General features: G+C 41.0%; 3 protein-coding genes across 8 annotated transcripts in view; 1 reads left to right on the forward strand and 2 right to left on the reverse strand.

Moving 5' to 3' along the window:
• Positions 1-2: 2 nt before the first annotated feature.
• plin3 (perilipin 3) lies at positions 3-8,418 on the reverse strand. 2 transcript variants are annotated; one of them, XM_077533785.1, is made up of 9 exons: positions 8,288-8,418; positions 7,990-8,060; positions 5,614-5,689; positions 5,330-5,525; positions 5,002-5,084; positions 3,768-3,999; positions 2,922-3,256; positions 1,408-1,626; positions 3-1,330 (listed from the first exon to the last, which is right to left on the reverse strand). In XM_077533785.1, exons 3-9 carry the CDS (start codon positions 5,665-5,667, stop codon positions 1,178-1,180), a joined length of 1,272 nt encoding a protein of 423 aa, XP_077389911.1. In that variant the 5' UTR covers positions 5,668-5,689; positions 7,990-8,060; positions 8,288-8,418; the 3' UTR covers positions 3-1,177. The 2 variants fall into 2 exon arrangements, with proteins under 2 accessions (XP_077389911.1, XP_077389912.1); XM_077533786.1 differs by lacking the exon at positions 7,990-8,060 and having other exon boundaries at positions 8,288-8,412.
• Positions 8,419-8,899: 481 nt separating this feature from the next.
• LOC144026951 (uncharacterized) lies at positions 8,900-12,647 on the forward strand. 3 transcript variants are annotated; one of them, XM_077534138.1, is made up of 5 exons: positions 8,901-9,221; positions 9,433-9,822; positions 9,901-11,340; positions 11,567-11,660; positions 12,019-12,642. In XM_077534138.1, the coding sequence occupies exons 1-3, from the start codon at positions 9,026-9,028 to the stop codon at positions 10,686-10,688; spliced, it is 1,374 nt and encodes a 457-aa protein (XP_077390264.1). In that variant the 5' UTR covers positions 8,901-9,025; the 3' UTR covers positions 10,689-11,340; positions 11,567-11,660; positions 12,019-12,642. The 3 variants fall into 3 exon arrangements, with proteins under 3 accessions (XP_077390262.1, XP_077390263.1, XP_077390264.1); XM_077534136.1 differs by having other exon boundaries at positions 8,900-9,221; positions 9,433-11,340; positions 12,019-12,647; XM_077534137.1 differs by lacking the exons at positions 11,567-11,660; positions 12,019-12,642 and having other exon boundaries at positions 8,900-9,221; positions 9,433-11,416.
• rgl1 (ral guanine nucleotide dissociation stimulator-like 1) overlaps positions 11,535-23,712 on the reverse strand; it is a 32,013-nt gene continuing 19,835 nt past the window's right edge. For all 3 annotated transcript variants that reach the window (XM_077534134.1, XM_077534133.1, XM_077534135.1), the window contains 17 exons: positions 22,898-23,008; positions 20,102-20,310; positions 19,851-19,925; positions 19,571-19,761; positions 19,282-19,406; positions 18,976-19,191; positions 18,784-18,887; positions 18,610-18,694; positions 17,652-17,741; positions 17,456-17,542; positions 16,533-16,565; positions 16,334-16,455; positions 15,979-16,068; positions 14,790-14,970; positions 14,450-14,701; positions 13,516-13,630; positions 11,535-13,211 (listed from right to left, as the gene is read on the reverse strand). In XM_077534134.1, the coding sequence (XP_077390260.1) occupies positions 13,009-13,211; positions 13,516-13,630; positions 14,450-14,701; positions 14,790-14,970; positions 15,979-16,068; positions 16,334-16,455; positions 16,533-16,565; positions 17,456-17,542; positions 17,652-17,741; positions 18,610-18,694; positions 18,784-18,887; positions 18,976-19,191; positions 19,282-19,406; positions 19,571-19,761; positions 19,851-19,925; positions 20,102-20,310; positions 22,898-23,008 (2,289 nt within the window). In that variant the 3' untranslated portion in view covers positions 11,535-13,008. The remainder of the gene's footprint in view (positions 13,212-13,515; positions 13,631-14,449; positions 14,702-14,789; positions 14,971-15,978; positions 16,069-16,333; positions 16,456-16,532; positions 16,566-17,455; positions 17,543-17,651; positions 17,742-18,609; positions 18,695-18,783; positions 18,888-18,975; positions 19,192-19,281; positions 19,407-19,570; positions 19,762-19,850; positions 19,926-20,101; positions 20,311-22,897; positions 23,009-23,712) is intronic.

Genomic DNA, 23,712 nt, shown 5'->3' on the forward strand with positions numbered 1-23,712 from the left:
CAACTCCTTAACCGGCCTTTATTCACATCATCCACATAATACTGCAATTAAAAACAGCATAAAACCAATGGTTACAAAGTGTGCGTATGCAAACTAACAAGGGCACTTGAAATTTTAAGGCACACAATTATGCTTTTCAATAGTAAAGTGCACTGACGTAATATTCTAAGGCCACAAGTCTTTTATGATTAACTAAATTCAAGGCATAGCAAACATTAATGGCAGTGTTGGGGGCCACAGTGAACCCCCACCTATTCAAAGCCAGGTCTGGGTCAATATCATTTTATGTGCCTTTGGGTATCATTCAAATGGAAGAATTAGAAACTCTTGAGGTCTTATTACAAGTGGTCAAACATTTGCACATACAGTACAATGTCAAGCGTCTGAAAACGCGTTTTCTTATTTTTTTTTACCATTTTGTATTCACTGGATGAACTACAGTGCATAATTATCAAAAAAAAAAAAAAAAAAAAAAAGTCCCTGAAATTGCTGTCCACCCGACCCTGTCATAGGATTGTTTATTTCAATGTCGTTGGGACCAACATTTTTGTTTTTCTTCAAAAAGAGGCTGTAAACAACTTTCAAGTTAACTCAAGGTCCACCATGTAGTCATTATATTGTAACATTCGCAAGCAATGTCCACCCTGTCTTCTTAACACCAGTCAGCAAGTTCCCATTTGTCTGTTTGCATGTTCGTTGATTGCAGTTACTATAATCTATTATTTAAACAAAGTGGAAATCATAACAGTACAATTATCATGTTCAATTGATATAAAAACAAAACAACAACAAAAAACTTTTTAGTGTGAATGTGAATTCTCAAAGGCAACTTCTGGTGATATTGACTCATATATAATAATTGCTTTGGCATCTTGAGGCCAAGGAACTATGTTGAGATGAGCAAAAGAGCTTCATTTAGTCAGGCCTGAGCTTTGTTGAATAGAAAACACGCTTTGATGCCATCTATAGGCAATTATAACTTATTTTGGTGTTTGCCAATTAGGCCTACTTGTGGATTTTGGCTATTCACAGCAGCGCTTGGTCCAAAGAGTTGAAACTCCCAATATAAGACAATCTAAACATTTTAGAGGGTGTCAATTACTCATATTTTTCACTGTTGACAGTAGGAACACATCTAATACTATGCAATACAATTATTGAAAATGCAAAAACATGACTAAGAAGCATTCGACGTTTGCTGGAGCGACTCGGCCGTTTGCGGGTCTCCCGCCATCCTCTCCGTGATCATGGGCGCAAAGGGTCCCACCAGCCAGTTGAGTGGCGTGTTGTTGAGTAAGTACTCTGTGACGCCATCTAGAGACTGCTGAACCTACAAAAACAACACATTTAAACACGTGCCGCCAACAAATCTGTCCCAAAAACACATGCCGTGGGGGAAATTCACACTTGGGTCAAGTGGTGACGGCTCCTCTCCAGGAGGACGGGCGTGAGGGTGCTGGTGTCCAACAGAGAGGCTTGCAGCTCGTCGGCCGAGCGTCTCGCTCTGGTCAGCTGCTCCTGCACGGCTCCCGGCAGACCCTGAGCGCTCGACACCACGTTGGCGCTCGCCGAACGCAGCTGCTCGCTCAGGCCTCGCGCCATGGAGAGCACGCGCCACTCCAGCCGCTGTGGGCGACAAATGACAACCGAGACATAGCGAACCTCTGTTTATGATGGGGATTTTATTGATTGGTGGGTGTGGAACATTGTGGAGGACCAAAACCATCAAAATTAAAAATAAATGAAAAGTAAAATAAAAAAAACAAACAAAAAACACTGCACACATATTTATTTATTTCATGCTGCAGACACGCTGTCAGCAGTTATTGAAATGAGGGGGCGGTCCTAAGCGTATCTTGGGTTGGACCGATCGCAAGTTGTGACAGTGGACAAGATAAGTCGTCCATTGCTGGAGTTCTCCATGCAAGCCGGCGAGGCTTCCTTGTTCGCCGACCTGCTCACTCGACCATTGAAAGGCAGTTTGCAACAGCAGGGTCCGCCCCCTCATTTGAATAAGATTTTGTGCCGACAGCGTCCAGCATGAAATAAGTACGGTAAATGTGCGAGCAGACCGCTTTTAATTAATTGATATTTAAGTGTACATATATATTTTTATATTTATTTAGACATTTGTCTTTTGAATCTTGTTTTTTTATTTTTACTCTTATTTATGATTTGTTTTTATTTATTTATTTATTTTTGAATTATATTTTTATATCTTATTTTATTTTCAAGTTTATTCAATTATTTATTCAACTCATTTGGTCCCAAAAACGTATAAATACGTTCTATTTTAAATGTTTTAGGTGTCCCAAAGACATATTTATACGTTTTTGGGAAATGAGTTAAATAAATAATTGAATAAAAGTGAAAATAAAAACAAATATAAAAATACAATTCAAAAATTAAATAAGATATAAAATATAAATAAATGTATTTATTTTTTTAATGCTAGATGAGCATACAAAAGGCTTTAATGCAGCATCTCAACTTCAGAGAACGGATGAAACAATGGTTGTAATTACAAAAACAGTCAGCAGGTGGCAGCACAGTATAAGCGATCAACCAGGGCCATGATGAAAGAAGCTCTTTCCCCACAATTCTAAACAGACTTGTGAATAATGAGGAAACTTAGCTATATCCTAATGCTAATTGCTACAAAATGGAAACAGATAGAAATATCCTTTTTTTTTTTCCTGATGAAAGAAGGGAATCTAATCTTTCCTTTTGGTAGGTTCTATGTTTTGATAGCAACAGAACACAATATTCTGTGGACGTTGCAAAATCAGTCAAAATCCTGGCTGGGAGTGAATGAGTTAATTATCCATTTCTTTTTTATTTTTGCATTTTAGGTCCTTCATAGAACATGACCCAGTAAATAGACGTATTATAAATAAAAAACTAAATAACAAGGCACTGACCTCCGCCTCATCCTGGCTCCCACCAGATTCAGCTTGCCCCCCTCCCGGTTGCCTCTGGCTCCACTCAGCCCAGCGCTGTTGCAGCTGCTCAATGGCGCCCCCTATTTGGTTACTCCCCAAAGCCATACTGGTGCGGGCGGTCTCCAGCAGGTCCAGGGTGCTGGTCATCTGGGCCACCGCGGCGTGCGTGGCGTCTCTGGCCCGCCGCGCGCGCACCAGGGATTGCTGGAGGGCTCGCTCCCGCACTTTGGCAGACAGGTTGCCCAGACGCACAAAGTAGCTGGGACTGGCCGACGAGACGGCCCCCTGCTCGGCGGCAGGTTCAGCCACTGCAGCTGAGGAACAAGATTTAACTCATTGACTGCCATTGACGGAAAAAGACGTCAAATAATGCATTTTTTTCTGGGCTGGCAGTGAATGTGTTAAACACAATGTGCCAATATATTTTGTGATTATATTGCAGCCTCCTTTTTTCCATTTTTTTTTTAAGGGAAATGTTGCTTAAAAATCCATCAATTTTGGTTACATCTCATCTTAAGTCATTGACTGCCATTGACGGAAAAAGACATCAAATAATGCATTTCTGCTGGGCTGGCAGTGAATGTGTTAAACACAATGTGCCAATATATTTTGTGATTATATTGCAGCCTCCTTTTTTCCATTTTTTAAGGCAAATGTTGCTTAAAAATCCATCAATTTTGGTTACATCTCATCTTAAGTCATTGACTGCCATTGACGGAAAAAGACGTCAAATAATGCATTTTTGCTGGGCTGGCAGTGAATGTCTTAAGGAGATGATGGAAAAAGTAGTAATACGCCGCCATGCTTCCGCAGACCCGTTCCTACCCAGCTCCCGCTCGGTGAGCGGCAGGTTGTGCTCCACCCAGTCCTCGGAGCGGGCGAGTGCCAGGCCCATGCCGTTGCTGACCATCTGGCCCACGCTGGTGCCCATCACCGTGCTGATGCCCCCGCTGACGGCCGCCCGGGTCTTCTCCACGCCGCCCATCACGACCCCAACCACGGCGTCTTTGGCACCCGTCACCGACTGGCACACCATTCCCAGCGTGTCGGACACCACCTGGAAGATGGCGGTTGGAAATTGTCGTGTGTGTATGAAAGTTTGCTGATGCTCGAAGATGCCACAAATCCCTGGACAATAGAAAAGTAGTTATTGGTGTCACAAAAGTATGCTGTTATGTTGAGCTTAAGTTTTTTACTCTGCTGTCTTTTTGCAAAAGCTAACAAATGACGAGTGAGGTTTTGTTATTGCTTGCCAATTCTTATTTTTAATGGATTGCAAAGGCAATAATATTCAGACACTTCTGCTGGATTGTTTTCTAAACAACATGCAAGCCATTTATTTATGAGAGTAATGTAAGATGAGTGTCGATAAAATATTCAAGCGTTTTGGAATATAGTTTGTGGTATATTGAAAGCTTATGCTATTTAATATTGGCAATTATAAACTTTTTAAGGGGGCAAAAATTACTTATTTTTCACTATTCACGGGCGGGTTCAAATAGAATGAACTATTTTTGTAGTAGAACAAAATATTTGTACTTTGTTATGTCCTACAACTGGTGTAAGCACAAGTATTTTTTTTTTTGATTGTGCGCCATGAGAATGTGTGGCCTAATTTTTTTAATTTTTTATTTTGTCTTATGCTTATAGCCAGTATTTTCTTTTTCACACTTACTCCAACTACTGCTTCTACATCACCACCATAAGAACTAAACTGTCCCACTGTACATCCAGCAATTAAATAGTTTGTTTGTTTTTTACTTGTGTGATGTTATGTAATTTTACTTCCAATGTTTGAATTCAATTGATTTTGTTCACTGTATGAGAAAAAACAAAACAAACAAAAAACGCCATTTGAAAGCAATCAGAATCCCAAAATAGATTTTGTCTTGACTATTTTGTGACCATAATTTAAAATCATTACATTAAAAAAAATAAAAAAAATAAATAAATCACCAGCCACTTCATTAGGTACACTTGCACAATCTATGACCCCATTAATTGATGCAATCATGACCAAAATGTGTTAAAAATGTTTGATGCAAAATATCTTTCGGACCTTTTCTGCTGGCCGCTGAAGAATCGGCAGCTTCTCCTCCATCTTGTCCAGCCCTTTCATGGCGTATTCATTCACTGTCGCCACTGTGAAGAGAATATATCATCACATTTTCGCTTTGTGTGGCACAAAATTTAAAAATAATGACACCAGCACCCCTGCATGAGTAGAACATTTCATACATTTGGATGGCAAAGGGTTGCTCAGTTATGACAGCAACATAATCTGACTTGTTCAGAAACCTAACTGAGTCTAACTATAAATATTTACATTTGTATATATTTGTAACTAGGGAACATGATATGCGCCATTATCGAATCGTAGAACCTACGTTGTGGCTCGATAATGTTCAAAAGAGGCTTGGATCCCGTGGCGGCAGCCGCTCCAAGGGTTCGGACGCCGCTTTCGGCCACATCCATCACTCCCTTCAGCATGGGCACGCTGTCTTTGGTGCTCGTGTAAGCGTTGCAGACCGCGCCGCAAGCAGAACTCACCAGTGGCAAGTTGCTTACGCGAGAAACAACATTCTACGGAAAAGAAGAGGGGGGAAAAAACAAAAACATGGCAGCGCCAGAGGCTTTCTAAATTGTGTTTTTAGGTCATGATGACCCTCACCTGCGGCTCCCCGTTAGCTGTAGGTCCAACCTCATTAGTCTTCTCGTCTGCCATTGTTGTGACTCCTGAATATAATCTGACAAGAAAATTGAAAACGGGAGTCACATTGCTCGTTCACAAAAGTGTGTGGGCTGTGCATTTCGAAACTTGGCCATCAGTAGGGATTCACCAGACTTTATCCACATCTTATGTTGACTTGATTTATGGGTGCGATAACCGCCAAAGTGGCCAAAACATTTCTAATTAAAATTAGGGTAAAAGCATTAATAAAGTAACCACCAGAGGGTGCTAGAACTGCAAAAAATTGGACTACACCGTGGCCTTTTTAACTAATTTGCTCCCAGTAACGTGTAAATACGTTTTTTATGTTTTAAGTGTCCCAAAGACGTATTTATACGTTTTTTTGTTTTTTTATGCTGCAGTATACAGAAGGCTTTGATGCAGCCTCTCAACTGCAAAGAACGGTTGCAGAAATGGTACTTATTACACAAACGGCCAGCAGGTGGCAGCAGAGCAAAGGAGATCGACCAGGGCCATCTAGAAAAAAAAGCTCAATTACTTACAATTTTAAATAGATTTGTGAAAACTGATGAAACTTAGCTCTCTTCTAATGCTAATTACTGCAAAACGGAAACAGCTAGAAACATACTTTTTTTTTCCTGATGAAAAAAAGAGACTTTAATCTTTCTTTTCATAGGTTCCATGCTTTTATAGCAATTGAACACAATATTCTGTGGGCCTTGCAAAATCAGTCAAAATCTAGTAAAACAGCCGGGATTGCGAAATGTGAAAATGGCGGCGAGTGAATGAGTTAACAACTGTGGCGCTTTTAAATTAATATTGTGACATGACGACAATATTGTTGCACAGTTATCGTTACAATTCCTTAAACAAAGAGTTCCTCCGCTAATCTAACTGAAGTTATATTGGTCAGCATTACAGAGTAGAAAGCAGATTGGATTGACGTGGCAACACGGAAGCTGAAATGTGATTGGTCCAAAAAAAAAAAAAAATCCAACATGTGCCGGAAGCAGTGCAACCAAGAGAAATGTAATGATGACAATAAATGAAACAAATATTCAAATTTGGGTTGTAAATCTAGGTCAGCGCTTTCGATATCCCTGAGCAGCCACCACTGGAGGTTCAGTTGTAAAAGTAAGATAGGAACTTGCCTCATTACCCCATAATTGCAATCACCCTGTGTCATTGATGTGGTCAAGGGTGAAATTCCCTGCTGGTGCTGACATCAGCCAGTGCACTCTGACTCCAAAATGTCATTTTGTTGCAACATCAAGGTTGGGCAACGTGTTTCAACAGGCACGGCATGATCACAAGTTTTTTTTTACGACTGCGACTCCCTGATTAACTCACTTGAGAGGAATTCCAGAGAAACTGTTGCTTGACAAGAAGGCTGTTATCACGTATCACTTACAGAAACAAGAATACTACAGGCAAACAGAGCACAATTTAAAGCTAATTTGTACTCTTGAAGTTTGTTTTTTTTTCCACCCCAGTCTTATTTTAAAATGATGAACTGCAAAGAGAAATTTTGCACTAAAACGACCTTTGATATTTATGGGCCAACTGGCATATCAGCAGGAAACTATTGAGATACCTGTAGTCGTAAAGTAGTGTCATATTGAGGAGAAAAAAAAATATTATAACAGCACTTACCGAACAGCATCTCCTGAGTTATATTGAGCTGAGGCAACCATTTTATATTTGAAAAACATCACAGCGCACAACCAATTTTCAGCTGCAGCTATTTAATATGTATGAAATAAAAATTTCCACTGATTATTGAATAGATTAATCAGATTAAAAACTATTTAGCAGATTAATAAATGAATGTAAGAATAATAATAATAATAATAATAATAATGATAATAATAAATGTGAGGTGCAGTATTATTGTTGTCCACCTGGGGTCGCCACCCTCACATTCCACACAGTGATTGTGTGACTCACAAAATATCGAAATGAGAGAACTTTTAAATTGAATACAAAGCTGATATACTGGTAATAAGCTACTTCTTATTCGGTTGTATGCTGGCAACAGGTTTAGTTTACCTTCTGCTATATAGTGGAAGAGAATTTAATTGTTCAGACTGTCACTATACGTCGCTGGTGTTGATAGATGGAGAAGAAATTACAGGTATCCATTTTAGAAATATAAACAAGCACAGATACATAAAAAAATAAATAAATAAATAAAAAATTCTACAGTAACAACATACTCTTTGTTACTTCCCCCAATTATAAACTGTAAAGCTCTACCATTAAATTTAAATTAGATTAATATAAAAATGTTTTAGTCCTTCGGGTAACGTAAAGACTTGCACGTGAAATAGTCCCCCAAAGAGGGCGTAGTTTTACCGTAGTAGTGGCTCGGCAGCTGACTTCTCTTCCACTTTCTGGATGACGAACTTTACCCCAGATGACGAACACTATACGAGTCAAGTCAGTACAATTGTCACATGTCATTTCACATGGTTTAGCGATCACAACTTCTCATACGGTGTAAATAATTTAAACATAAGTGAGACATTTATGTCGCAGACAGAGTTTACAAGGGCACGTGACGTCAATTTAGCAACATGGCAGCTCAAAGTTAAAAGGCCCTTTAAAAAAAAAAAAAAAAGTGGAACCAAACTTTCAAAAATAAAAGGCTGACCTTAGCTGTTGCTCTTGGTCGTGGGTTTCTCTTGTTCTTGTCTGGCCAGACAGTGTGGAGACGTTTCAGTCTGTGTCTGCGTTCAAATCTCGACTGGACCGCGCATTGGCAGTTTTAATCCGGACTGGAAGGCGGAGCAAAGATGTGAGCTATGAACTTTTGACCAATCAAATCACAGCGCATCACATGTCAGAGTTCAAGTCAGAGAACGGGAAAAACTACAAGGACTACGACCCCGCCCACTTTAGAAATCCTTGGCTACGCCTTTTTTTATGATTTCATTACCGTACTATATTACAATTATGACATAATTGCTTTAAATCGATTTTAAAGGCGTGGTAAGTTTATTTATATAGCACATTTCATGCACAAGGCAACTCAATGTGCTTTACACAAGGAAAGACAACACCTACAACAAGCATCAACAAACACAGCCGTTAACAACATCAGAAGCACAGCAGAAAAAAAAAACAACAAAGAAAAGAAGCTTTTAAAATCTATATTTCAAGTTCTTTATTTTATTTTTAAAAAAAAATAGTGGGCGACATTATAACAAAATTCGAGGCATACTCCACACCGTTAGGTGGCGATAATGAACCCATTTTCCAAACAACAACTCCAAGAGAAGTCGAAGCAGGGAGCCACCGGCGCAAAACAGTTGTTTAAATGCAAATAGACGAGACGCTAAAGTTCGCTGCGCATAGTTTAGCTGAGAGCTAACGTGTGTTAAAAAAAAAAATGTACAAAGTCAAAAATCGGCGACTGTTGTTGAAGCAGCTACTAAGCACAACCGTCAGACAGATTATCGAACTGTTTGACAGGACGATCGTAGAGTACGAGGAGGAACTTTGTCGAACCAAAGAGGAGAACGAACGACGACAACGTGAGCTGCTGCACGCGGTTCTCATGCCTCGTGTTCGACTGCCCAGAGCAGGTTTGTTTACGTCTGGCGTCATCATGGGGAAAACAAAACATTTTACACACATTGCACTGCACAAAGGACTTTATTCCAATAATATATGTGGCCTTCGGTGGCAAATTGCTGTGCATCATGCTTCAAAATATTTTTGGAGTGCTGCTGTTACACACAAATAGCAATTATTATTATTATTTGTATTTTCTACTGCTTTCCTTGTCTGGTGCAGATGTGCTGAAGGTCTGGCAGCCAGCAGAACGACTCCATATTAAAAAGGAAGATGGCGTGTGGCGCAGTCAGATCGGGGAGCAAGCATTGAAGGAGCCGGCTTATGTCAACATGTTGCCACTGACTGGTGTGAAAAGTGAAGATGGTGAAGCTCAGTCGTCAGAGCTTCGTCGCCGGCAAAGTGAGGAGAATTTAAGTCGGCGCGCGACAACAGAAGGTGAAGAAGGATCGCAACTTCAAGCAGGCGACGTCGCTCCACTACCAGCTATGGATGAAATGATGGAGTGCAGCTCCAGTCTGAAGCAGGAGGCGGAGCCTCTCCACTTTAGAAAGGAGGACGTGGCGAGCCGTCAGGATGCAGACGAGCTTCAAGGGCTTCGTCACAGTGAAGGTGAGGACACGTTAAGTGTGATGACGGAAGACGGCAGAGGAGCGATGACTGACACATCGTCCTACTCTTCTCACACAGACGACGACATGCAAGAACGGCGGAAGACTAAAATGAACTCTAAAGGCCAAACGACGCGTCACGCTGACAACAAGCGATTTCGCTGCTCTCAGTGTGGCAAAACATATGCGAGCAAAACAGGTTTGAAAATACACACGAGGACACACGCCGAAGAGAAGCCTTTTGGTTGCACCGTTTGCCATAAAAGCTTCTTATTCAGACATGCCGCGGCTCGACACATGAGAAGACACACGGGGGTGAGACCTTTCGCCTGCCTCGTGTGTCCGAGAAAATTCGTGGAAAAGTGCGACATGATAAGGCACATGAGGGTACACGCTGCGAAAAAAACTTGCACCTGCCCCGTGTGCGGCAAAACATTCAGCCGAAATGCGCACCTGACCAAGCACATGAGAACGCACGTCGCCGAGAAGTCTTTCACCTGCTTGTATTGTAATCACCAATTTGAGGGCCGAAATAGCCTCAAGTTCCATATGACGACTCACACCAAGAACGAGGCCAGATCGCGTCAACGCTTGACAAAAGAAGCTGATGGAAAACGCCGCGAAGTTCCAGACAGTATATTTGCTCCGCTATCGGATGCTGACCTGATGTCGTCCGACGCCGATCGCCGTGACCACAACAAAGAACGCCCGAAGACCGAGAAGAAGTCGAAAGGTGGCGTGACGCGTATTGATAGGAAACCGTTCAGCTGTTCTGAGTGTGCGGAAAAGTTCTCCAACAACGCAAGTTTACGCCGACACATGAAAGCACACAGACGAGAAGCGTTTTACATGCCCAATTTGTGCTAAAGTTCCCGTCTATACCACATTATATCTCATCAAATACGTAAGAAGACGCGCTGGAGACAAGCCATCTACCTCCAAGTCAAGTCAACACATGACAACAGAAGCTGATGGAAAATATTATAGCATCTCTGAATGCAGCAAAACGCGTGACGGAAAAGTATTTGACATACAAAAAATGTGCAAAAAAATGCAACTATGGGTTTGAGATGGAAAACTTACAATGCTGTTGATTTGGTTTTGGTTGGTTTTTGTGGTTAATTTTGTGGCTTAGTCGTATAAAATATTCCCCCTATGAACATCACGTCGCGCACAATTTGACACGCTAAAATCAAGCACACGTGAATAGTGAACTAAGAAACACTTCCTGTTTACTTCGAGCAAAAAAAATAAAAAATTCAGTCACAAAGTGAACGCAGGCTCAAGGTTCAAGCAAATCATGGACAGTTGAACCTCTGTTTAAAAATGTGACTAAAACCGAGTCGTTTGACATTTGAAGCAATTTTTCATATAGGTTATAATGTAAATCAATCTGTTTCAGATACCCCAACATATCAAAAATACATTTTACAGACTACAAAATCTGGGACATTTTGGAGGAAAAATCTTCAAAAACCGAATCGTACGGAAACATGGGCCTCCAGAAACATGTTTAAAGGTAGTTTTTTTTTTTTTTTTTCATTCTACAAATGTAATGATTCTTTATGTAAATAAATACTTGTTTGAACTTAAAATGTTTCATTTTTATTTTTTGGTGGGATTCTGTGCATGGTCCTGCATGTAGACAACCAAAATAATAATAATAATAAAAAAATAAAATAAAAAAAAATAAAAAAAAGACAAAGACGTGTGTGATATTGATAATGAATAATTTATTGTTTCAGGTAGAAGATGGAAGAGTCTTTGGCAATGATGAACAATTTGATTTTCCGTCCAAGTGCTGCACGGACCTGAAAGATGACCAAGTCCCAACTAACTGTAAGCCTGAAGTGATGTCATCATCACAAACGTGTCAGTCAGGCTGCAATGTGGCCTACGCGCCAACAAACAACTTTCGTTTTTTTTTCCTCCATAGCAGCTCGAAATAAATGTAAAGTTAAGGTTTTTTTTTTTTTTTTTTTTTTTTTTTTTGAGTTTTTGGAGTAATTTTATTTTTGAAATGTGGAGTTTCATTTTCTTGACTTGATGACGCTCAAATTCTCGGTCAGCCTCCACTTGACTGGCATTATACAAAATTAAGGTAGAAAAAGCAACACTGACATGTTCATGTTGTGTCTTCACATCCTGTTGGCAAGTTGGGCCAAGTGACAAGTGCAACTTGTGTGCTTCGTTTCAGAGCAACACATCACGTGCCCCCCCCACGCAAACACCGAAGGCCACTCAGGACCCGCCCATAGAGAACGGGCAAGCCGGGCGAACCAATCAGAATGCACGCTGGACATTCGTCATGCGGATCGCTCTCACTCACTGACATTCTTACAGTCACACATATTTAATTACTCTCTTACACTCACACATTCACTCACACCCTCTCTCACAACCATCTGGCACACACTCAATTACTCTCTCTCACCACATTAACATACACTCACATTTGACCACTTTCACACACGTTCAATTACTCTTACACACAGTGCTACACTCACACATTCACTCACAAAAAGATCTGTCAAACACAATTACTCTCTCACACACATTACCATACACTTACATTCATCTACTTTCACACACAATTATACTCTTACAGCACTCTCACATATTCAACCTCTCACATAACTATACTATCAATGACACAAACTCTTGTAAATTCCTCTCTCATGCACCCACTCATTCACAGGCACACACTCTGCTACAATCGCTCTCATACACACACACACACACAGTCCTACTAACAGGAAGACTGTTGTATGTCCCACGTTTGTCTATAATAACAATAATATTATTATTATTATTAAAAAAATAACACTAATAATGATGCGAAGAGAATACTGTTGGCGCTCGGGAGCTTTTTGGGCAGGCTCCTTTTTTTTTTTTTCTTCAATGTGCAAATTCAACTTGCAGTAAGACAAGGAGGCCACCGGGGGTCGCTGTTTCCTCCTCCCTGTTCCTTGGACAAGGTGTCATCGGTTCACAGCAGTCAATCAGCCACAGGCGGTGGCCATTTTAGTTCATCGACAGTCCTCCTCACGGAAATAGAAATAGAATTGAACTAATGCTCACCAATTAGAATATATTTTGAAGAAATGTTTTTTCGGGGCTCGGTCTTGCCGCCATCCGCGGGCGTCCATTTTGCGTTTCCAGAGTAGTGTTACGTTCGGTCGTTCGTTCACAGCGTGACTTTACTGAGCCGGAGCGACAGGCTGGAGCGGTGATGGTGGTGCGTCCGGGGCAGCGTGGAGCTGCAGCGCACGCGCATCTGGACCGGCGCGCCAGGCCGCGCCGCCGATCCGCGAGCGCGCAGCAGGAAGTCGAAGTTGGCCGACGTGTTCATGGCGTAGAAGACGTTGGCGTTGTCCGGGATGATCAGCTCTGGCGCGGGAAAAAAGGAAACGAGATCAGAACCTCACCACAAACATTTATGTATAAAAGAAACTTAAAGTAAAAATAACTACAGCATTTTTATATGATTTTTTTTTTTTTTTTTTTTTTAAATTGTTATTCAGATTTATTTATTTATTCTGCAGTGTATAGTCAGTCTCAAAGTCACCTTGCTGCTCTTATAGCTAGCGGCTCCTTTAAAGACGTGCACCCGTGCCAGCAAGCATTAAGATGATTACATTTTGCTCAGTGATGAATCTGAATGATGATGATGATGATGATGACTGATGCGTACCTCGGTCGTCAGAGATGACCTGCACCAGCTCGTAGCCGTCCTCCGGTTCCTGCTCCAGGTTGTGCTTGGCCATGGCTCGGGAAATCACCGCCCGCGTCTTGTCTTGACTCGTCAGCTGACAAGGCCAAAAAAAACCCAAACAATCTTAATAGAGTACAAAACGTATTATTATTATTAAGAGAATTTAGTCAAAAATTCAGAGGTGAAAAAGTCATTTCTACTGAATAGACGCAAACTTTTTAACAACTTAATGCTTGAAGAAATTCTAAACCTATCATGACATCAATGCTAGCCTTGTTAGCCACTCTATAGCGTTTTACATTGTGTGCTAGCATTAAGCTAAGCTAAAAGTGTCAAATTTTATTCCTGACCCAAAAAAAAAAAAAAAAAAGATTTTATTCTCATAGTAATTGTATTTTTTTCTGGTAAAATTATGATTGTCAAAAAAATCAAAAATGAAAAGTACATATTTGTAGTCAAAAGTATATTTTAAATAATACAAATACTAATAATTACACTGTAATTATAATTATAAATTTGTAATTATTTTATACTACTACTACTACTACCACCACTAATAATAATAATAATAATAATAATAATAATAATAATAATAATAGTAATAATAACAATAATAAGAAGTCAAAATAGAAAATGTATTTTTGTGCTGTCGCCTACCTTTTTATGTTTGGTCATAAAATTGCCAAAGACATTCAAGAATGTGAGGAATTTTTATAAGGAATAATAATAATAATAATTATTATTATTATTATTATTATTATTATTATTATTATTTACATTTTTTGTTTTTAAAATTCTCATAGTAATTGTAATTGTTTCTGGTAAAATTATGATTGTCAAAAAAAATAATAATATAAAATAAAAAATACAGTCATGTATGAAAAGTCGAATTTTGTTGTCAAAGCGTTTTTACCAGTATGCTCTTGTAGAGGTTTCCGTTGCCGTGCTCCAGGCTGACTCTGATGATGCAAGCGTCCTGGGCCTGCGTGTTATACGCCGGCGTTTGGCCGGGGGACGAGGGCGACAGGGGCGTGAGGGACACGGAGCGTCGGTGGGTGCACGGGGGCCCCGGAAGCGAGGGCGACACGGTCGTCACGGAAACGCTGGCGGTGGATGAGCCCGTGTCCATGGAATGGAGCGAAGTGCAAGAAGACGACTCCGACAGCTGAAAGACACGCAAAGAAAATGTTACTTTTTTTTTTTTTTTTTTAAACAGACCATCATTCTGATCTCAATCTTGATCCTGATTCTACCTTATTCTGGGGGTCTACGCCGTGGGTGGGGGTGAGCCCCTCGCTGTCTGAGGGGCTGCTGGAGTCACTGGAGGACACGCTGACCGAGTCCATGCTCTCCCCCGAGCTGCCGGTCGGCGGCGAGCGCGGCGTATCTCGCAGGGGAGAACAGGATGCGCTGCTGTCTGCACCCAGGAACAGCCTGGAAGAAAAATGTTGTTAAAGGGGAATTAAATAAAATAAAAACTAAAAAAAATCTTGACATTATTGTGTTCTATGCAGCCCCACAAGGCTAAATACAGTATACTGCTTTAATATCGCGTTAGTGGAATATGAGTTAAGCCGCAAAATCCAGCCATTTTTATCCATCTCATGGGGCGGCCATTTTGCCACTTGCTGTCAACTGAAGATGACATCACAGTTGCTCAGGTCTCAGGCAACAACCAATCACAGCTCACCCGAGCAACTGTGTAGTCATCATCAGTCGACAGCAAGTGGCAAAATGGTCGCCCTCTGAGATGGATAAAAACGGCTGGATGTTGCTTCATAACTCATATTTCACAAATGTAATATTAATCGGAATTGTCATGTTTAGACTAGTCATGTCACATACAACATATTATTGTCAAGAAATGTTTAAATTGATACTTGACTCATTGAGCTATTTTCAGCAGTAAAAAGTTCATATTTGATCTATAATTAATGTGGTAACTTCATGTGTTTCATGTACAATTAATACTTTTAAAAAGTAATTTTTCTACTTGCTGCCAACTAAAGATGACATCACCTGTGCTGAGGAAGTAGGTAACGAACAATCATGGCTCAGCTTGCTGACCAACCCCAGAAAACAGGTGAACCATGATTCGTCGTTAGCTACTTCCTCAGAAAAATTACTTTTTAAAAGGTATTAATTGTACATGAAAAATAATGAACACTTATCAAATTAATTCTGAACAAAATATGAACCTTTCACTGCTGAAAATTGTTCAATGAGTGAAGTATCCCTTGAAGGTTGACTTCTACTTGAAATATAGCAAGTTGAATGCTAATATATTCAACTTGAAATAGTACTTGGCAGGGGATTTTTTTCACATACCACTAGAGGGAGCCAATTAATTGAAAATAATCTGATGTAGACATTAAAAAATATCTTAATTTTTTTGAAGAAGAAGACGATTTTCTCATGGCAAATGTCTGCTGTTGTACTCACAGGCTGAGTCTCTTCACCATACTTTTTCGGGGCTTGGGTGACGTCGGGCTGCTTTCGCCGAGGCCTTCGATTTCACACGACAGGGCGTAGCTGCAATGGAAGCATCAGAAATCATTACCGTCGTGAAGGGACTTTGAATGCATCAGTGGGGAGCGCACAAGTGCCACAAAAGAAGAATACGACATTGTGCGTGCGGACAATGGAAGCACTGAGCGATGACCTCATGCACTACTTTCATTTGTTGTCTAATAGATGACGACAAACGCACTCAAGTTGGAGTGAAGACCTCCGGCAAAGTTCAAAGTGGTGAAGAAAAGCGAAAAACAACATTTGTGGTGTGTGGCCCTCCCATTACCTTTCCTCCTCAGTGAGCTGAGTCTGGCTCTTGAACCAGCGCAGGAAGACGTGATCCGGAGTCAGGCAGTAGCTGTTGCAGGCCGACTGCAGCAGCTTGATCTGAGCGATCACCTCAAACTCCTGCACAATTTTCAAAACATCTGATCAGTCGCTTGCCTTTGAAACCCAAGCCCCTCGCGGACAGATGTGGCGCTTACCCTTCGTCTCTTCTCAAAGTTGATGAGACCACCCTGCGGAGGACACAAAGAGCGCGCTGTCAGGACCCCCGCACGTCACGAGCCAGCGGCCGGCTTAGGCAAACAGCATTAAGGGCGCACCGCTCACACAAACCGGCTGACCACAAATTCCTCACACATACGCTCGGAAAATTTGCGCCGCGGTTGGTAACGGCGGCTTACGACAGACGCTCGCTCTGATGTGGAGGGCTTGAGCAAATTTGCAAACGTGTGCTCTCACAAACAAACCCACGGACATTTTATTAGGTACACCTGCACGATTGAACAATTTGATTCCTTGCCATAAAAAAAAAAATCCTATTGAAAATACTAGCTTCAACATACATCTAGAATTGATTCTGTGACCATGCCCTTATTAATTCAAACACTCAAATCATCTTTCCCCATTGAAATGAATGAAGATTCCCTTAATCCGTTCTCGCCTCCCAATTTTAATTTTAAATTCACTCCTAGCCATTTTACAGAAGCAATCCCCTTCACTCCCGGCTGTTTTACTGGATTTTGACTGATTTTGCAAGGCCCATAGAATATCGTGTTCTATGGCTAAAAGTATATTTCTATCTTTTACCGTTTTGCAGCAATTAGCATTAGAATATAGCTAAGTTTCATCATTATTCACAAATTGAGTATTTGAGCTTTTCTTCAACATGGCCCTAGTTGATCTCTTTTGCTCTGCTGCCACCTGCTGGCCGTTTGTGTAATAACTACCATTTCTTCAACCGTTCTTTGCAGTTGAGGGGCTGCATCAAAGCCTTCTTTCTGTATGCGCTAGCATAAAAAACGTATAGATACGTCTTTGGGACACTTAAAACATTTAAAATAGAACAGATTTATAGGTTTTTTGGGAGCAAATGAGTTACATAAAGAAAACATCACTGAGTTACCTCCACCAGGTCAGGAAGTGCTGTGTCAAGCATGGTCAGGTCAGTCAGAAATGTCCCCAAGTAAGGTATGGTTCCCTGCATGGCTCCCTATGGAGGGAAAGACATTCAATTTGTCAATGACGTGTAGCCACAGCGTGGCGTTGAAAAATATCCCGTGAAAGCCAGTTTTAGCCAAAACTTCCAGCCTTTGTCTCACCATTTCCTTCTGCAGCTGGAGTCTCTTGTGGGTGCGCTTCTGATGCTCCTTGGCACAACTCTCCAGACTGGCAAACTTTGAAGTACCTTCCTGTGGGGGCCAACGGGGAGGAAGAAAATAGCTTTGGTCAGGGAAATTCTAAACTTTTGTGACTGACGGAATGTGTGGTTCGAGTCTCTTTTAAGTTGTCGACTTTATAGCAGGAGGCGAGTGATCACTAAGTGAGTGCTCGGTAAACACAAAAAGGGTTTATGAAGACATGGAAAAAAAACTTTATTAGTCTCCTAAGATCTCACTGTTTATATTGGACATTTTCTATATACTGAGAAGCCCCAAAATAAAAAAGCACTACTGGCGAGATGTCAGAAAGACAGAACACATATACAAAATACTGTATTTAGCAGAATACTTGATTTACAACAACCAAGTTCATATGAAAATTGATATGTTAGCTCACTTATCACTATACTTTACTCTGCATGAAGAAATTTAGTAAATTGCATTTTAAAACACAAGCTTACTGCTTTTAATCAAAAATAGAATATGCAGAGAGTTCCCAGAGTAAGCAGCATCTCTTATAAAGTTAACTGAAAATGTAAATAGTTTGTTAAGTTAAATCTGTAATGGCTTTATTATTGGCCGTCAAAACCCAAGTGTATACCTTGCAAGGCTTTTAAGTGCTATCAGGTCACTAAGAAAATAAAAACCTTTTTGGGGATCTTTCTGTAACACCCAAAAAGGCCACAAGATGATGCCAAAGCCTTGCTAAATAGCAACTTTTGGTAGTAATTGGTGTCAAGGTCGTAATCGTCAAAAAATTGGATTGATCCCTACAACCCATGAATGGGAGTTTCATTTAAATTGTACTCAAATTTGATGAAAGAAAATTTTATTATCCTGCTGCGGTATATGATCATTATTGTAAAAAAAATAGCATACATAAAAAAAAAAAACTCACCCTCATGAGCAGCTCTCTGCTGATTAGGTGGTTGTTGTGCACAGAAAAGATGTCAGACAGCTCGTCAAATGTCTGCTTGCTGTCTCTGTCGTGAAAACAAACAAAAAAGCCAGTCAGACACGCAAAACGTCACCCGCTGCCGTATTGGATTTCAAACCATTTTACGAGTCTTACTTATGTACGCAATTCCACGCTCTCTTCAGCCTGTACAGAGGGTTGGAATTCAGCGCAGACACGATGGCATGCAGGGAGGAGAAATTTTTACGGATGCGACACTCCTGTTAGGAGACAACTAACGTTATTTCTTGACACTTGAGAATCACTGTTTTGTTTTTTTCTCCCAAAGAGTTTTTTTGTGCATCCAACCTGAGCGATGTCAATCCAGCGCTGGATGACCCTGGCTCTGACGTGCGGTCGTATCTGTCGGTGCCTCAGCACGGTGCTGACCACGCAGGCCGCCACGGCGTTGAACTGCGTGATGGTGGCCCGGACGGTGGGGGCGCTGTGTTTGTTGTGTTTCTTATCCCTCTGGGACCAAATGGAGCCCAGGCAGTGGTACGCGACCACTTTTTGGAACAGCAGCTGCGGCCAGAAGCAAACAGGATCGCGTTACGCACCTGTTTCCCTTTGAAAACAGATCGCCATGTTGCTTTTGGGTCTGCTCGCACTTACTGCGTCCATGTAGGTCAGCTGCTCAGCCACCAGGTCGGAATCAAACGACAAGAAATCCTCTTGGACCTCCATGTCGACTTCATCCTCCTCGCCAGGGCAGTAAGAACTATTGTTGTGGAATCCAGCTGAAAAAACAAATATTTTTTGGTCATGTGTTTTTAATTAAAAAAATAAAAATAAAATCACATTCAAAATTACATTACAAAATTACATTCAAAATTTGTAAAATAATTTCGAAGTGGGGTAAAAAAAAAAAAAAAAAAAATTTTTTGAGTCCATCGATATCTACCGTCAGTCTCGTCCACGCTGGCCTGCAACTGCAGCTGCTCCAGCAGCCCCTCGGCCCGTCGCAGGGCCTCGGAGCCGGGCAGGGCCCTGCGCAGGTAGTCCATCAGCCTGTGTAGGCAGGGGTAGTCTGGAGGCTCCTGGAAGTCTTCGGGACACTGGTCCAGCCAGGCACGCAGGATTGAGGCTAAGGCACTGCGGAGACGGACGAGGACAAAAGTTTTTTGACGTGGACGCACTTGAAAAGAGAGGAACAAGTTCCACTAACGCTAAAGAAATCTCACTTTCTGATGGCTCCATTGGTTTCAGACACTTGGCTTGTTTTGGCACCTGGCTCATTTTCTTCTGCACTTCCATATCTGTAACAATAACACGGCTGTAAATAAAAGCCTGGTGATGGAACGTTCAGGTTACTGCAATAGAGATACCAACTTATTAAAAGACACTTTTTAAACATTATACTTTAAACTGCTATGTTTAAAAGAATAATCTGCGATATAGCGTGGGGTTACTCAAAACTGGTTTGAGTGCATACCTGTCAAGCAGCAGCTGCAGTACCGCCTGCGTGCTGGCGAAGGCTCTGTAGGTGGACAGGAAGATGGACGTGTACGTGAGGTCGTTGTCGCCGAACGCCGTCAGCAGCGTCTCCACCAGACGCTCCAGCGTCCCGGCGCGGATACTTCGGATCTTGCACGTTTCCAGTTGGCTCACCGTGTGGCCGGGAGGCAAGCGGTCGCCCTCCGCCTGATCACAAGCACACACACACATCAACATGTAGGATTAGATTGTGTAGCAGTGATTCACATGAGTAGTGCAGGTTTTATTTTTGTCCACTTGAAGCCGTCGGTCATCCTCACATTAAACTGTAGTATCTGTGACGTTCAGTGTGTATGGCCACCCGTACCGTAGAGCTGTGCAATTCATCTTAAACTTATTTTATTTTAAAATAACACATTTAATAACTTTTGTTTCATCCAAAAGAAACTTGCATAATTATAGTGTTTCAACGAATTTTATTTGTCTTAATATTTTTTTACATTTAAACATTTTCTTGTGCTGTTTTGTCCCTCCCGACCGCCAGGTGGCGGCGCTGAAACAGCACGGAAATATGTAATTTTGTACCAAAAAATAAATGATCGCCCTCATCGTGACTTCAATTATTACCAATACAATCCTGATTAATATTTTCTTCATAGGTGAGCAGCCCTACTGTACCGTGTAGTGTCTGGTGTTTGTTACGGGAACGCAAGAGATGAGGTCATCCTATTGAAAACAAGCAAATATGCCGGAACAGAAAGAGGGAGGAACAATCTTGACCTATATTTCCCCCCTCCCTCTCACACATCTCCAGATGTGTCCTACTATTGTGGCTTGAGTAGTTGCAGAACGTCCAGGAGGGACCGGGAGACGTAGAAGAAGAAGAAGAAGTGGCACAGACGAGGAAGGAGGGAGGGAGAGAGGGAGCTCGGCGAGGTTAGCACGCTAGGGCAGGAAACTCTCCAATCTGCTTTTAATCACAGCAGACCCCCTCCTCCTCTTTCTCCCAAGTTACCCCAGCACTCCCCTCTGATAACAAGTCAAGGAAAACACTTATCCGTCACTGTGAGCTGGTGCAGGGGTTCACTGTGTAAAAATCAACTGCACATGCAATGACCTTGCAAAGCGAGCCCGCAAATTGGGTTTGAAACACTTCCACACTGAATGAAGGAATAGTGTCGAGATCTTGTTCGTTGGTAAATAACTGCTGGTAATGAATACAAAAGAGGGACAAAAGTCAGGAAGAAATACTAGACATTTCTGGTGTTGGTGGGAACTGATAGAACACAGTTGTTCAAATTAAGATTCGGGGTGATTGATTCATTGATTGATTGGGAAATGTGCCACGCAACTCCACATAACACTTTCTCATGTTGGCAAATGTTCCCCTTTTAGCCTGCTGAACACAAGATCCAACTTTCTCGTGTAAACAACAGACATTTTTCTAACTAATCATTTGTGCTAAATGCCTCAAATAACGCGTGTCCGCACACCCCAGCGGCAAAATCCCCCGCAAAGGTAGCTCACGGCGGTTTACTGGAAATACTGCTGAGCGTGTCCCAATGCCGCGTAAACAACAGCGTTAAGGAAACAGAGGTTGTCTTTTTGCATACGGCCGCGAAACGCGCAACTCAAGGAAAAGCCGTTAATGCCTTTTAATGCCGGAGCAGCATTTCGACAAACTGCTGCTGCAAAGGCAGAGAGAGTGGGTGGGATAGATGAGGAAATGGGGGGGAAGCAGTTTGCCCGCCAAGCTGGGAAAGTCAGGAAATCACATGCTTTGGCTAAAAGAGAGAGAGAGAGAGAGAGAGAGACAGAGAAACAGGCGTCAGTGCAGACTGCTGCTAAAGGTGAAGTCCAGAGTGGGAGATTTATAACGCAAATGTTAAAACAACACAATGCAGAGAGGCGCCAGCGCACAACCGAGCACTTTGAAAACAATAGAGGGGAGTTCAAGAAGCCGGATGTCTCCGTGCTCTCACACATGACATTTCACTTGGACTGACTTGGCATATTTGGCACTAAGAGAGTGAAAAATGCAACACATGTTGGCTTGTGAAGCAAATCAAAAATGTAACTTCGAAAACTTGTAAGTTACAGCACTCATGGTACCCCTGACCGTATTATTTTTCAGACTCCTTTTTATATTTACTCAGTTTAATCTGAAAAAGAAAAAAGAAAAAAAAGAAATATTATTATTATTAATAATAATAATAATAATAATAATAATAATAATAATATATAGAAACAATAAATTAATCTGTTTTACAATAAACAATATCAGATTTATGAAATATAAATTTTTTGTTTTTATAGGTTAGACTGAGGCTAAAATAAAGGCAAATGAACCATGAATTAACAAAAAAAGATATTTTGCTTATCTTAGTTGTAAACGTACTAAATTCTTTGAGTTTCAGTCTTTAAAGCATTTACTACGACAATTCTCAAAATTATACTGAACAAGTGTGGAGTCAATTTAAATCAGTAAATCATAAAGCAGATTAATAATAAAAACAAAATTGTGGCTTTATCATTTCAACTATTCATGTTTGAATGACATGTAGACTGCACTTCTAACATGAAACTTATCAACAATATAAATGAATAAAATATACAAATAAAAAATAAAGCCTACTGACCAACTGAAATGAAACAGTTTTTTTGTTCCCAATTTTGTTCTACTACAAAATAATTAAGACAGTTGTGACAACTTGGATGTAGTTTTTTTATTTTTATTTATTTATTTATTTATTTATTTTTTCGTTTTTGTTTCATTTTACTGTAAATAACTCACCCCGAGCCATCTGGCGCCCTTGTTGGCCGCCTGCTGAATCTGAACTCTTTTTAGCGTCACATTGTAGATCGCTCCTTCCTCTACTTCCTCTCCCCAGTCCTGCACGGAGCTCTGCAAAAATTTGAAAAAAAAAGAAAAAGAAAAGTCTGCATTAGAGTTTGAATTCTCTTCACAGTTTCTTTGTTCGCCAGCAAGGTTCAAGAAGAAGCCATTCCATTTTGGTTCTGATAAACGGTGTGGGTTAAAGATGGAGGAGGGCTCAAAGGGGATCAAGTTCACCTCCGCCAAAGACGTCCCGACACTATGTTTTTATAGCAAAAAAATAAATAAAAATACTACTCGACCCAGTTCCACATCAATTTGTGGAGGGTTGACATAAGGGTCAAGGAAGAACCTTTAACATTCTGACGGAATCTATTTTGTAACCTCAGTCACATTGGAAAAGGGCATTTACTATACAATTTTTTGTTAGAAAAGATTTAACTACAAAAAAAAGAGGTTTCGAAAACAAGATATTTCCTTAATTTCTTAGAGAAAAGGTAAACACTTAACAACTTCACTCAGCCATATGCAGGAGATGGACGTCTATGAAGGCAGGCACTGATACAAATTAAGACAGACAGGCCTTGGCAAAGGCCAGCCGTCTACGACATTCTGACTATTTCAGCATTGTTATTGGCATTTTTTATGGGCATTTTTTCTTAGCTTATCAGTGAATAATGCACCCATCGGAATGACAAAAATCTGTTTGGTGCTTATACAAAGTTTGGCCTTGATTTCTACTGAAGTTGGGACGACCTGAGAGACAATGTAAG

Source organism: Festucalex cinctus, chromosome 10 (genome assembly GCF_051991245.1).
Source record: "Festucalex cinctus isolate MCC-2025b chromosome 10, RoL_Fcin_1.0, whole genome shotgun sequence".
NCBI lineage: Eukaryota > Metazoa > Chordata > Actinopteri > Syngnathiformes > Syngnathidae > Festucalex > Festucalex cinctus.